Below are 14,203 nucleotides of genomic sequence, written 5' to 3' on the forward strand. Positions count from 1 at the left end.
GAAACCTATATTCTTGTTTATCTATATTCTTGTTTACCTGATTTTTCAAAGCAGATTTGAAACCTATATTCTTGTTTATTTTAGACCATATGAAGATGTTGGATCTAATATACATCCTTCTGCTGATGTAGTAGCCTTGAAAAACTCAGATGATAATCTGGGTACCAATTCAGGAAACAGTGGAAGTGATTACAATATGAAAGAAAACCCTCCAGATTTGTTTTCCGAAGCATTAAATCAGTTACGAACACTTTTACCATCATCACATGACAAGGAGGATGATGTAAGTGTAAAGCGCAAATCTAACTGCATTCTGTAGGTGTATAAATGTTTGTGGAAGCTGACCTGAGACATTAGTTTTTGATTGTAACATAAGAAATTGTTTGTCGATATCTGTAATATTATTAACATGTAACAAAGCAACAGCCACATTTCAGGTGACTCATTGATTTGAGTATTTATTTTCTTGTGGGGGGATACATTCCAAGTTCTTCGTATGTCTTTTGACTCAAATAAAAACTTTGACTGTCTTACAGCAAAAGAAGAAGAAGAAAGGTAGAATTAATAAAGAAGCAATTCTGGAAGAGAAAATGCAGAAAAAAGCCGAAAAGGAGAAGAAGAAAGCAGAGGCAGCCCTGCATAAAGCTATGAAACAAGCAGCAGCAGCATCAAGTCGCCTCAAAAAGCCAGGCGAGTGTCTCAAGGTATGAGGGATGATGGGGGTGGGGTGTGTTGTGTATTATGACAACTCACATTAAATGATTCAGAACCACTGCCACATTCTGAGAGAGAGTAATTCTGTTATTGCCTTGTTGTATAGTAGCAATAGGAGTAACAAAGACTACTTAAGTTTGGAACATAAAGGTGTATGTTTCCCTTTCAGGAAGATTTTTGTGAAGCAATAGTGGTAACAGAGAGCTGTGAGTGTACTCAGAGCATTCTCAGAATATGTGAACTAAATGCGCACATGGTTTCACTAAAACTTCACTTCTGAAAAATGAAGAAAACTGCAGGACAGTTGCTTAATCCACAATTTTTTATTGCGTGAATGACCAGTTTTGGAACAATTACAGTTACACCATCTGGTGTGAAAAATAAAATCATTTAATCATCTAAGGTCATCCTCATCCCAGTGTTACCATGAACCAGAGGTTCCGTATCAAGAGGATAAAAGGCTCAAAAATGCCATAAGCCATTTCTCCATGCTATGTAACAATACATACTAGCTGTGAATACTGAAGCCGCACAAGATCCAAGCGCAGGTGTGGTATGAGACTGGTGAACTGTTTAAAGTGGTAAAGTGGGAATTAACAGCAGAATAGAGACAGAATCATCACAACATTGAGAGAGAGAAGAGGATTTAAACAAACAAGGGGGGGGGGGGGGGACGACCTTCGGTTCTGTGAAAACATTGAGTATGACCTCAGATGATTAAGTGACTTTATTTTTTACACCAGATGGTAGACCTGTAACTGTTCAGAAATCCACAATATAGGGCACTACCACTTCATTGTTGGCTGCATTTACGCTATAGTACCATTATCATCTGAAGATGGTATACCTGAAACTGGTTGCTAGAAAATAAAATATAATAATGACAAAAAAATTGTGACTTGGGCTGTGTGAAGAGTAGTGATATTTCTGAATGTTAGTAAGCTATGTATTTTAGCTCCTTCCTGTGGACTCTTCAGTTTTTGGGAAAGAATGAAATCTACTTGTGATGAAACAGTTGAATACTGGGGATGAGGGGAGGCTCTTATTACCATCGCCGGACTCAGACTTTGAGATGAATGCACAAGGGTTAGCCATTCAGAGTACTTTGGTTTTGCATCTGCACCACAAGTGCTGTGGATTTTCGTCACTTGGTTAAGTCCTGTGATGGAGTAAGCTAGAAAGTCTCCAATGCAAGATGCCTTTAATAGTCTCCACAATGAAACTCTGTCCTAAAATCTGTTAGAACACCTAAAGAGATTCTTCTCGTATGAAAAGTACACCAGTGATATCACACAATCAGTACCTTTACTGTGCAATAATAATATTAATGTTACCAAAGACAGCACCACTCAAATGGAGTTAAGAAACACAGTTTTCTGAAAGTCCTTCATCAAAGAAGATATAGTAAATATTAAAGAATTCAATTCGAGCAGCACTGTCAACATGAGTAACTTAGAAGTAGATACCCTCGGTGTAGACAAACTACTTAAGTTACTTTATAAAGGCAAGTATTCTGGTTCAGATTGTGCACCAGTTAACTTCCTTTTGGAGTATGCTGATGTAACAGTTGCATGTTTAGCAACTGAATGTAACAGCTTGCTAGACAGAAGATCTGTACATGAGGACAGAAAAGTTTCACAGGGTGCACCAATCCTCAAGAAAGGTAACAGAAGTAATCTGCTTTATTATATACAAACATCACTAACATAAATTGACAGTAATATTGGGAACACATACTGTGTTTGAACATTGTGAAATAACTCTAAGAAAACAATCTATTGACACATAGTCAGGACGCATTCAGGAATAAGAGAAATCAGAGCTTGCACGGAAAGTTTTAGGTGATCGGTTTTCTTGTGTGTTGTTAATGAGTAGAGCAATCAAGAAAAGTGAAAATGGTTTGATGAACCTTTTGCCGAGCATTTAGTTGTGAATTGCAGGGTGGTGATGTAGGTATAGATGAAAGTGTGTGTGCTGTCCTCATCTAGTTTTATTGACCTTTCCAGTTATATTGATCTTTCCATTCGCTGACATTGCTTTCAAATACAGTTACTTGCTTGCTGTTGGTTCGCTGTTGTGGGTTTATTTGTTTGTACACTGTTGATGATGCTTGGCTTTAGTGTTTGGATTACTTGCAATTTCTCTTTTCATATTTATGCATGATTTTTGCAATTGACAACTTGGTCCTTTTATACACTTACCGTTTTCTCAGAAACTGACTAGTGGCAATGTCAGGGTAGTGCATTTGTAAAATTTCCACTCAGTTTTTGGTCTGTAATTGGCCAATGGTCATCACAGTATATGCTGAAGCAATGTGTACAGCAAAACTCTAAAAGAGAAAATTAAAATGAATTGAAGAAAGGATCATGCTAACTGGAATCTTTTTGAGAAGGCTATACATCTCACCCTTAAAGAATTTGCTGTCAAACACCAATCCTATGCAAGGAGATTCCAGACACATTGTATGTGACAGTCTGTGCTTCTTGTGCCTCAATCAGTCACCACCCAATGACTGCTACCCCTCAAAAAGCCCTTATACCACTTGTACACAGTCATCTTTGACAACAATAATCATCATATGACTTCTCTGCCATTTATATGCATCCAGTGTGCACACTGCTCTATTCTCTAACAGTAGAAGACTTGACATGCAGGACCAACAAGAAACAACTTTTGGTCTCCACAGTATTCCCCAAACTTCCAGAGAAAATTATTGCTGGACGTACAAGATATAGTATTTATAAGTACTGACATGTAGTGCTAGGGATACCTCACTGGAAAAATAATTCTGTGAACTTTCTCGACAGTACTTGGAATCTTGAACGTCAGCAGTTCCTCAAAACCAGAAGGTAAAAATTACAAATGTACACTACCTGACCCAAAAAAAAAGGGGGGGGGGGTGTGAAGCATCCAGAAGATAAGTTTGGAAGTCAGTGTAACTTTGTTAAAGTACACACCACCGGTGGTTAAGTAAACAATTAGAGCTACAGTTAGCTGTGACAGGTATAATAGCCAGCAGAGTGCATTGACTTTTGTTGCCAATCCTGGTAGCATACATCAAGGGCATAAACAGTGTCAGATGTGTAGTAATCAATGTGAAGGACATGGAATCGGCACATATTCATGTGAGCCAATGTTACATGATAGTAAAATGGAACACTTATAGCCATCCTTACAATGTTATTTGTTATATGGCTACCAGTTTTGGTGTTTCAGTGCACCATCTTGTGGCCTTAACTGACACTAAGGGTGTTGGCTCCAATCGTATACATGATTAGTCAGTGGCCAACATCTGTGAAATGGTTTTTGCAGACTTGCTGTAACAATAGTGTTCTGTCTCCAACCATCAAATACCAACTCAACATCATTGTTACAAGTAGTCTGCAAAAACCAGTTCACAGATTTTGGCCGCTAATGAGTCTTGTATGCGATTGGAGTTAACCCCTCAGCAACAGTTAAAGCTGGAAATTGGTACAGTGAAGCACTGAAACTGGTACACATATAATAAATAACATTGTAAGAATTACTGTAGGTGTTCCATTTTATTACATAAGTGAACAGCCAAAGTCCCTCAATGTTACATGGTGTATTCTGATGTGACAGTGGCCCACTGTTGGCACAAAATGAGAGAATTGCTCTATTATGAACTAAGCACACTATATCCGCTTCACATCTGTGCCTGCCATCTGAGAGCAAATATTGACTCGCCGCTATATTCTGTACCACACCACATCATTTGGCAGTGCAGCAGCAGCAGCAGCTGGACTAGGGAACTACAACCCAATGTGTTGATTGCTGTTAACAGCAGAATACAAATGAGTACATTTGGAGTGCTTCTGTGACCAGGAAGCTCAGACTGCTGATGATTGGTATAACATTGTGTTCAGCTTTAAACCGCGATTCGCATTATCTTGGATGACTGTATTTGCTGAATATGGTGGCAACCTGAGGAGAGGTCCCATTCTCCCAGTGTTTCAGAGGGGTACAGCAATGGTTCCTAACATCATGATGTGAGAAAATATCTGGTATGACTCCAAATTGTAGCTGGTAGTGAATGAGTGAACTCTGATGGCACAGTGGGAGGTCGCAGATATCCTGCGTCCTCGTGTATTACCCCTCATACAACAGTATCGTGGTGCCATTTTTCAACAGGACTGTGCTCATCCACACCTAGTATGTGTCTGTGGACACTCGTAAGTGATATTGAGGTACTCCCATGCCCAGCAAGATCCCCAGATCTGTCCCTGATAGAACATGTGTGAGACCAGCTCAGATGTTAACACTGTATCAGTTCCAGTACCCTAGATACCAAGGACCAGAAGCATCATATTTCAAGAGGAAGTTGAATCTTTCAGGAGAGGATACAATGGCTTTATAACAACCTTCTCTCCTGAATCGGGGCATGGATCCAAGCCAGAGGAGGTGCAGTGTCATACTGTTAACTGGGCTCAAAGAGCCCCATTCTTTGTAAATTTGACTTCTGAAATAATTTCACATACCCTCTAAACCTGTGAAGTTTAATTTTGGTTTGTCCTCCACTCCTGGTTGGTCACTTTTTCTCGAGCAGTGTAATTAGCACTGTACAAGGAGCAATCATAAAGTTCTAGTTATGACCTTGAAAAATTAAGCTGTGATGATAAAACAAGCTGATGATGATAGTCGTTCTGTAAGAATTCACCATAAATTTTTCCCAACATTGGATGCCTTGGCAGAGACCTCAGATGCAGAAGTTTGCATTTAGATTGTTCAGGAAACACTCCACCTCAGAAATATTCCTGTCATCATTCTGGAAAAGCTTACCACTCAACAGTTTTTTCTTGTGAGGAAAGAGGAAGAAGTAACTGGGTATCAAGTTGTGAGGCGACGGGGGTGACAAAAAATTTGATAGCTGTTGTATACTTTGCACATAGGTCTTTTCACAGATGCATGTATCTCTACTAATCTTGTCTGTCATCACTTGCATACTCTATTTTTAACTGGGAGTGCAATAGCCTTCTTTGCTTCCTCGGCATTTTCAGAATTTCAGTCTGCACAATGTTGGTTGGGTCGTCACTTTTCCTGACTGTGGTGAAATCACGTTTTCTCTGCTTGCTTTGCTCCTTTGTCTTGGGGTAATACTGATACTCACCCATTGTAATTACCGTAGGTAGCTAAAGAAGTCATGTAGGATGACGTGACACAGCTGCAACATTTCCAGTGCCCCTCAGTTACGTGGGCTTTTCCGTTGGGTGTTAGCAATCGCTGAACCGTGCGAGTGATGACCTTTGTCATGTTTAAAATGTCGTGTGAAATGATGAACTTTGATCCATTACTGATTTTTACTTTTACCACTGTGGTCTCAATTGTGATTTGCCACACCAGGTCCTGACAGTAATCATGACTGACTTAGTTTCATAACTCAAAAATATCTCTCACAGAAATATGTCAATAAAAATATTGTAGCACTTTTGTAACCTTATTATGGAGATGTGGAAACTCTACCTCAGGAGAGCAGTGAAGGCATCCTTGACAATTTTAACATAACTGGGATTATCTTGCCGGTCAGTCAGTTACATATACACATGCACAGGAGTGCTTTCAACTGCAGTGGCAAACAGTCTCAAAAACACCTCAGAAACAGTTGTAAGATTGATAATGTCCTCAAAATCTTTATAAAACTATCCTTTCAATTCTTTCTAGGCCACAAGGATTCTTCAAACCTTTCATTTTCTTTACTGCCAATGATCTTAGGAAAATGGATTGTCCTTGTCATAATGTATCCCTTCTACAATATGATTTTCTTTTTTAATCAGTCCCCATCAAATCAGAAAAAAGTTTCCTTGCAGTGTCTTACTCTGGGCAGTGTGCAGTCAAGTTCCATTCTGGATGTTGTATTTTTCTTTCCTACACCTTCATTCCAAATGTTCTAATTTTCATTCCTGTACTCTTCTTTCCTTCAGAAACTTAAACAGAAGCAGGTTTTAAATCAAAAGAATGTCCCAGGAATGTCCCTTGACTTAACCTATGTACTCTGCAATGACATATGAAGTCTCCATACTCATTGTTCGGTTCCACTGAGAACTGTTGCAACTGACAATGGAATGTTTGTGATTTCAGAAATTTTACTATTCGTACCATCCATTCTTTGCATACAACAGGCCTGCAAAGTGCTTTTTGATCTACAAAACAACTAATCCCATATGTCAATTTTCCTAATTTTTTGCTCTTTCATTGTCAACTAGACCCATAAATTCTTTCTGCATGGTATTTTAATATTGTTTCATAGCAAATATCACTACCTGCCATATATGCGAATTGAGAATTCTAATCCCTCTCTTCTGTCATTACCATTAATTTTAAAGGATTCTATGATAGATCACTGGAGTGCCTCCTTTGTGCAAACAGCCACTAGATCAGTGAACATTCTTCATATCACAAACAAATAGTGTAGATTAAACAGCTCTGACAGCACTATTCTGCCGAACTGATGAGACTTGTGCCAAACAAGACACTGCGCTGCAATGCTAAGTGAAATGTTGGGCTGTTCTGAGCGCTTCCGAGAAGCACCGAGCAAAGCCAAGTGACAGGTCCAGCTTAGCCCTCCCATGGCCCGTACATGCTGCACGGATGAAGTTTGGCAAGCTGTGGCTGGCCCAGGTGTACAGCCTTTGTAAAGAAACAGAGACTACTGCATAACAGATGTAAAACAAGGCATAGCAGTGTAGATAGGAGATATTCTGAATGAAATATGTTTGGCCATAGTGAGAGCAATGTGTGAAGCCTTCATTCAGCCTTAGCAGAATATTGTCAAAAGGTCTCTCACAAACCTCAAAGAAATTCCTGTCATATGTAAAGGCTTTTAATGGCGCTAAGGGTACTGTCCAGTCACTCAGAATGAGACAGGAACTGAAATTTATGGTAGCAAAGCTAAAGCAGAAATGCTTAACTCTGTTTTGTTCCTTTGAAAATGAGAAGCCAGGAATATTGCTACAATTTGATTCTCATAGCACCGAAAACACGAGTGAAATAGATATTAGTGTCAGTGGCATTGAAAAAACAGCTGAAATGTTAAAATTTAACAAAGTGCCAGGGCCTGGTGGAGCTCTTTTAACTGTAGTCTACCACAGAGCCCTCAAACAAAAAACCAACCCTAGTTATTGTATAAAGCCACAGATCACACCAGTCTGCAAGAAGGGTAATAGAGACAACCCACAAAACTACTGCCCAATATCTTCGACATCTATTTGTTTTAGAATCTATTCTGAACTCAAACATATTGAGGTATCTTGAACGGAAGGACTTTCTCTATGCCAAGAAGGGTGGATTCCAAAGACATAAATCATCTGGAGCCCAGCTCGCACTTCTCTCACATGTCATACTGAAAGCCATGGATCAAGGCATTAATGCAGATGAAATACTTATAGATTTCTGAAAAGCATTTGACTCAGTACCACATCTATGGTTATTGAAGCGGCCAAGAAAGTCCCATTTTCAGAAGTGCAATGTCCCATCAGGACAGTGTGGGTTCTGAGGCAGACTTATGCGGGCCATTTCAAAGATACCACTTCTGTGGAGAAAGTTACGTCTGCACTAAGATGATACTAGACTACTCAGTACTGGAGCCACACAACAACTCAACTATAACTCCATAAGAATTTAGATGAACTCGACTGGGGACGAACTGCCTGAGTTGCAGTTGAACAGTCACTTTATCCTTGTGATCCATGGCAGCTTAGCTCAGGGAGCACGGCACTCGTGCCACTAGCAGTTGGGTGGCACCAGTCACTGCAGCTGTCAGACAAGGGGCGAAGCTGTAGTGGGAACATCGGAGCCTCAAATGATTGCCCCTGTGTGGTAGTGATTGGCTATGATACCACAGTTATCAAAAGTAAGACTGTATGTGTTACCTAGCAAAATTTGTGACTCGGTTGAAGATTTTCTTTTTTAGAGAGGACAACACAACTTACGTTGGCTAGGGAGTCATTGACAGTTGTAGAAGTAACTTCAGATGTTCCCCAGGAAAGTGCGTTGAGACCCTTATTATTCAAGTTGTATATTAATGACCTTGCAGACATTACTAGTAGTAACCTCAGACCTTTTGATGATAATTCAGTCATCTGTTATGAAGTACTGTCTGAAAGAAGCTGCAGATCTTGACAAGGTTTCAAAGTATTGCAAGGATTGGGAACTTTCTCTAAATTTTCAGATAAGTAAAATTGTGCACTTCCAAAATAAATTAAAAAAAAAGTATGTCCTATGACTATGATATCAGTGAGTCACAGTTTGAATCTATCAACTCACTATGATCACATAATCTCAATCGCAGGTAAAGCAGTTGACAGACTGTATAGTACTGGGGAAATGCAATCAGTCTACAAAGGAGACCACCTACATAATACTCATTTGACACTCCCTAGAATATTGCTTAAGTATTAGTTATTCAATCTACTCATCTAATTTTGAGCATTCTTCTATAGCACCACATTTCAAAAGCTTCTTGTCTGTACTATTTGTCATCCACATTTCATTTCCAAATTCCACACAAATACCTCCAGGAAAGACTTACTAACACTTTAGTTGTATTCATTGTGAACAAATTCCTCATTTTAAGAAACATTTTTCTTGCTATTACTAGTCTACATTTTATAGCCTTGTTACTTTCGCCATTATCACTTATTTTGCTCTCAAAATAACAAAACTCATCTACTAGTTGTTGTGTCTCATTTTCTAATCTTATTCCTTCAGCATTGCACTATTTCATCATACTACATTCCATCACCTGTTTTTACTTTTGTTGATGTTCATTTTATAATGTCTTTACCATCCATATTATTCAACTGCTCTTTCAAGTCCTTTTCTAGCTCTGACAGAATTACAATGTCATTATCAAACTTCAAAGTTTTTATTTCTTCTCCTTGAGTTTTAATTCTATTTTCAAATTTCTCCTTTGTTTCCTTCACAGGTTGCTCAGTGTACAGAATGAATAACATTGGGGATAGGCTACAACCCTATCTCGCTCCCTTCTCAACCACTGCTTCCCTTTCACGTCCTTCAACTCTTATATCTGCAGTCTGGTTTCTGTACAAATTGTAAGTACCTGTTACCATAGGATTTCTGCAGGGCCTTGATTTTTCTGCCTATTTGATCCTTTGCTACCTTCATAATTTCATTTCTTAAAACTGCCATGAGCAGTTAGTTTGACAATCCACACACAATGGAAATATTTTTGACCTTGTAGCTACAAACAAACCTGACCTTTATCACCAGTGACATAGCTACAGTTTAAAATTTTGTTGTTGTGGTGGTCCACAGATAATAAAAAGACTGCAGCCTACTAAGACCATGTTTTCATTCTCAAAACATAGAGACGAGGATTAGTGATGGTGTCACCACAGTAGCAATGGTTACTAAAGTTAATATATGTTTCCAAAAGGCTAGGAGAGTATTTATGCTGAAAATTCGCAGATAAGAAGTTTTTACCCGTCTATTTAAGACAGTGAATGGGCATTTTTTCAAATTCCAGTATGATGGACATACAGAAATTATGGAAACAGTTGAAACTGAAGTATGGGGATTAAGGACAAAAAAGACTCAACATGGTTTAATAACAAAATTTGAAAATGCTGAGAAAGCAGAGGTCATTGCATTCTCGGGGCTAAAAAAGATCTTGGAAATGTTGACAACCAAAGCTACTAGAAACTAGTGTGTGTGTGTGTGTGTGTGTGTGTGTGTGTGTGTGTGTGTGTGTGTGTAAAAAAAGATTGATGTGCAAAGTATACAACTTCCACTGTTATACCTTAGTGAAGGATCTTGCAGAGAACATGAGAAAATTATGGTCCAACATAAAAGCACTAATCAGGTCGAATGTTTCTGTCCAATCACTTGTTGACCAGTCTGATTTGCCAATAGAAGGCAGCAAAACAAAAGGAGAAGTTTTAAATGTTGCATTTAAAATTGTTCACACAGGAGGATCATACAGCCATAACATTCTTTGACTACCACACAGACTGATGTATGAAGCACTTAGAAATAGGTAACTCTGGCATTGAGAAGCAACTGAAAGAGTCGAAGACACGCAAGTCCCCAGATCTGGACAAAATCCCAGTTCGGTTTTACAGAGAGAACTGTACAGGACTGACCTCTTATTTAGCCTGCGCATGTCACAATTACACTCCTGGAAATGGAAAAAAGAACACATTGACACCGGTGTGTCAGACCCACCATACTTGCTCCGGACACTGCGAGAGGGCTGTACAAGCAATGATCACACGCACGGCACAGCGGACACACCAGGAACCGCGGTGTTGGCCGTCGAATGGCGCTAGCTGCGCAGCATTTGTGCACCGCCGCCGTCAGTGTCAGCCAGTTTGCCGTGGCATACGGAGCTCCATCGCAGTCTTTAACACTGGTAGCATGCCGCGACAGCCTGGACGTGAACCGTATGTGCAGTTGACGGACTTTGAGCGAGGGCGTATAGTGGGCATGCGGGAGGCCGGGTGGACGTACCGCCGAATTGCTCAACACGTGGGGCGTGAGGTCTCCACAGTACATCGATGTTGTCGCCAGTGGTCGGCGGAAGGTGCACGTGCCCGTCGACCTGGGACCGGACCGCAGCGACGCACGGATGCACGCCAAGACCGTAGGATCCTACGCAGTGCCGTAGGGGACCGCACCGCCATTCCCAGCAAATTAGGGACACTGTTGCTCCTGGGGTATCGGCGAGGACCATTCGCAACTGTCTCCATGAAGCTGGGCTACGGTCCCGCACACTGTTAGGCCGTCTTCCGCTCACGCCCCAACATCGTGCAGCCCGCCTCCAGTGGTGTCGCGACAGGCGTGAATGGAGGGACGAATGGAGACGTGTCGTCTTCAGCGATGAGAGTCGCTTCTGCCTTGGTGCCAATGATGGTCGTATGCGTGTTTGGCGCCGTGCAGGTGAGCGCCATAATCAGGACTGCATACGACCGAGGCACACAGGGCCAACACCCGGCATCATGGTGTGGGGAGCAATCTCCTACACTGGCCGTACACCACTGGTGATCGTCGAGAGGACACTGAATAGTGCACGGTACATCCAAACCGTCATCGAACCCATCGTTCTACCATTCCTAGACCGGCAAGGGAACTTGCTGTTCCAACAGGACAATGCACGTCCGCATGTATCCCGTGCCACCCAACGTGCTCTAGAAGGTGTAAGTCAACTACCCTGGCCAGCAAGATCTCCGGATCTGTCCCCCATTGAGCATGTTTGGGACTGGATGAAGCGTCGTCTCACGCGGTCTGCACGTCCAGCACGAACGCTGGTCCAACTGAGGCGCCAGGTGGAAATGGCATGGCAAGCCGTTCCACAGGACTACATCCAGCATCTCTACGATCGTCTCCATGGGAGAATAGCAGCCTGCATTGCTGCGAAAGGTGGATATACACTGTACTAGTGCCGACATTGTGCATGCTCTGTTGCCTGTGTCTATGTGCCTGTGGTTCTGTCAGTGTGATCATGTGATGTATCTGACCCCAGGAATGTGTCAATAAAGTTTTCCCTTCCTGGGACAATGAATTCACGGTGTTCTTATTTCAATTTCCAGGAGTGTATGTTTTCCAGCTCAGAGTCCAAAGCAACTATTAAAAAGCACAGGCGACTCCTGTATATAAGAAGGGAGAGAATGGACCTGCAAAAATTACAGACCCGTATCCTTAACATCAGTATACTGTAGAATTCTGGAACATATTCTTCCATAAAGCATTTGCCGCAGTGCCCCACTGCAGACTGTTAACAGAGTTCTGAGCACCTGGAGTGTGTACCCAGATATGTGAATGGCACAAAGACTTCTTAAGTAACACAACCTAATACGGTGTCCTGGATGGTGAGTGTTCATCAAAGACAAGCATATGGTTAAGACTGCCCCACTGTAGTGTGATAGGACCATTCTCGTTATCTGTGTACATAAATGATCTGGCGAATAGGATAAGCAGCAATCTATGACTGTTTGCTAATGGCACTGTTGTATATGGGAAAGTATCATCTTTGAGGAGCTGTAGAAGGATACAGGATGACTTAAACACGAGGTCAATTGGGTCTGATAAATAGCAGCTTGCTCTAATCGTAGAAAAATGTAAGATGATGCAGAGGAGTAGGAAAAAGAATCCTGTAATGAAATGGAATGAACACATTTAAGGATGGTAATAGGGAAGGTGGTTGGTTTATTGGGGAAGTTTTAGGAAAATATACCTCATTTACAAAGGAGACCACATATAAAACCCTTGCGCGACCCACTCTTGAGTACTGCTCAGGTGTTTGGAACCCTCACTAGATCAAATTAAAGGAAAACATTGAAGCAATTCAGAAGCATGCAGCTATGTTTGTTACTGATAGGTTAGATTAACAGGAAGTGTTATGGAGATGATTCGTGAGTTCAAATGAGAATCCCCTGGGGAAGACTACATTCTTTTCAAAAAGCACCAATGAGAAAATTCAGAGAACAGGCATTTGCAATCAACTGCAGAATGATTTTTCTGCTGCTCACATCTGTTTTTGCAGGCTTCAAAAGAAAAACAGACATGTAGTGCATGTCCTGACAGTGGAAGGAGTTCAGGGGACAGAAATTCATCAGAGAATAACTCAAGTGTACAAAGAGCCCTGCAAGTCAGTTGCAAGAGTCCACAGCAGAGCCTAACACCATGTACCTTGTCTGGCATGGTGATGAAACCTCCATCACTAAGCATGTGGCGATCAACGTTTTAATTATCGAAGCTTTCAGTTACTGCAGAGTTGTTGAGAGCAGAACTCACCTAATTATAGATGAAGTAATAATGTAGAATGTGCAATTCAGAAACAGTGAAAATTTATTTTTCTGATTTCAGGCTATTAAGGTTGTTGTGGATAATGCACTGATACAAGAAAAGTTTGGAGGAGCTCTGTTGTCTGCCTTGGAAGAAATAGAGGTAGAACGTTGTATGCAGTCACAACCTATCCCAAGCACTGTTACATGGCTGCGCCAGATCATCGAACACAGCATTGACGAAGACAGCCAGAAGGTGAGTCAGGTGACTGAAAGGTCTATTGTCATTATTAGAAAGGTTCTGTTAGTAAAATGTTAAAATTTTGGCTCAACCACATAAAATTCAGGATTTTGTTAGACATTTTGAGAGCAAGTGCTTGTCTTCAGTTAAAATATACAGGAATCTTTAAAAGAAAGATTAATGCTTTAATAATGAAAAAGAAAAAATACTGCAAAACCATCAGTCATATCAGACTTCGTCTGAATGTGAAGAAACACACAAACCCATTTTTACACACACACACACACACACACACACACACACACACACACACACACACACACACACACACACACACACACACACAGAGAGAGAGAGAGAGAGAGAGAGAGAGAGAGAGAGAGAGAGAGAGAGAGAGAGAGAGCCACTGTTGTCTTGGGTGCCATTGCCCCACTACAATGAGTAGTGATATCAGGTGAGCTGGGTAGTGAGTGTACAGAAGATGATTCGG

At 41.0% G+C, this 14,203-nt stretch overlaps 1 protein-coding gene across 1 annotated transcript in view; it reads left to right on the forward strand.

The window, feature by feature from the left end:
- LOC126242462 (crossover junction endonuclease EME1) overlaps positions 1-14,203 on the forward strand; it is a 61,390-nt gene that overhangs the window by 11,984 nt on the left and 35,203 nt on the right. The window contains exons 2-4 of the mRNA XM_049948089.1: positions 85-283; positions 537-704; positions 13,555-13,728. Coding sequence (XP_049804046.1) covers positions 85-283; positions 537-704; positions 13,555-13,728 — 541 coding nt within the window. The remainder of the gene's footprint in view (positions 1-84; positions 284-536; positions 705-13,554; positions 13,729-14,203) is intronic.

The sequence above is a fragment of the Schistocerca nitens genome, chromosome 1 (genome assembly GCF_023898315.1).
Source record: "Schistocerca nitens isolate TAMUIC-IGC-003100 chromosome 1, iqSchNite1.1, whole genome shotgun sequence".
Lineage (NCBI taxonomy): Eukaryota > Metazoa > Arthropoda > Insecta > Orthoptera > Acrididae > Schistocerca > Schistocerca nitens.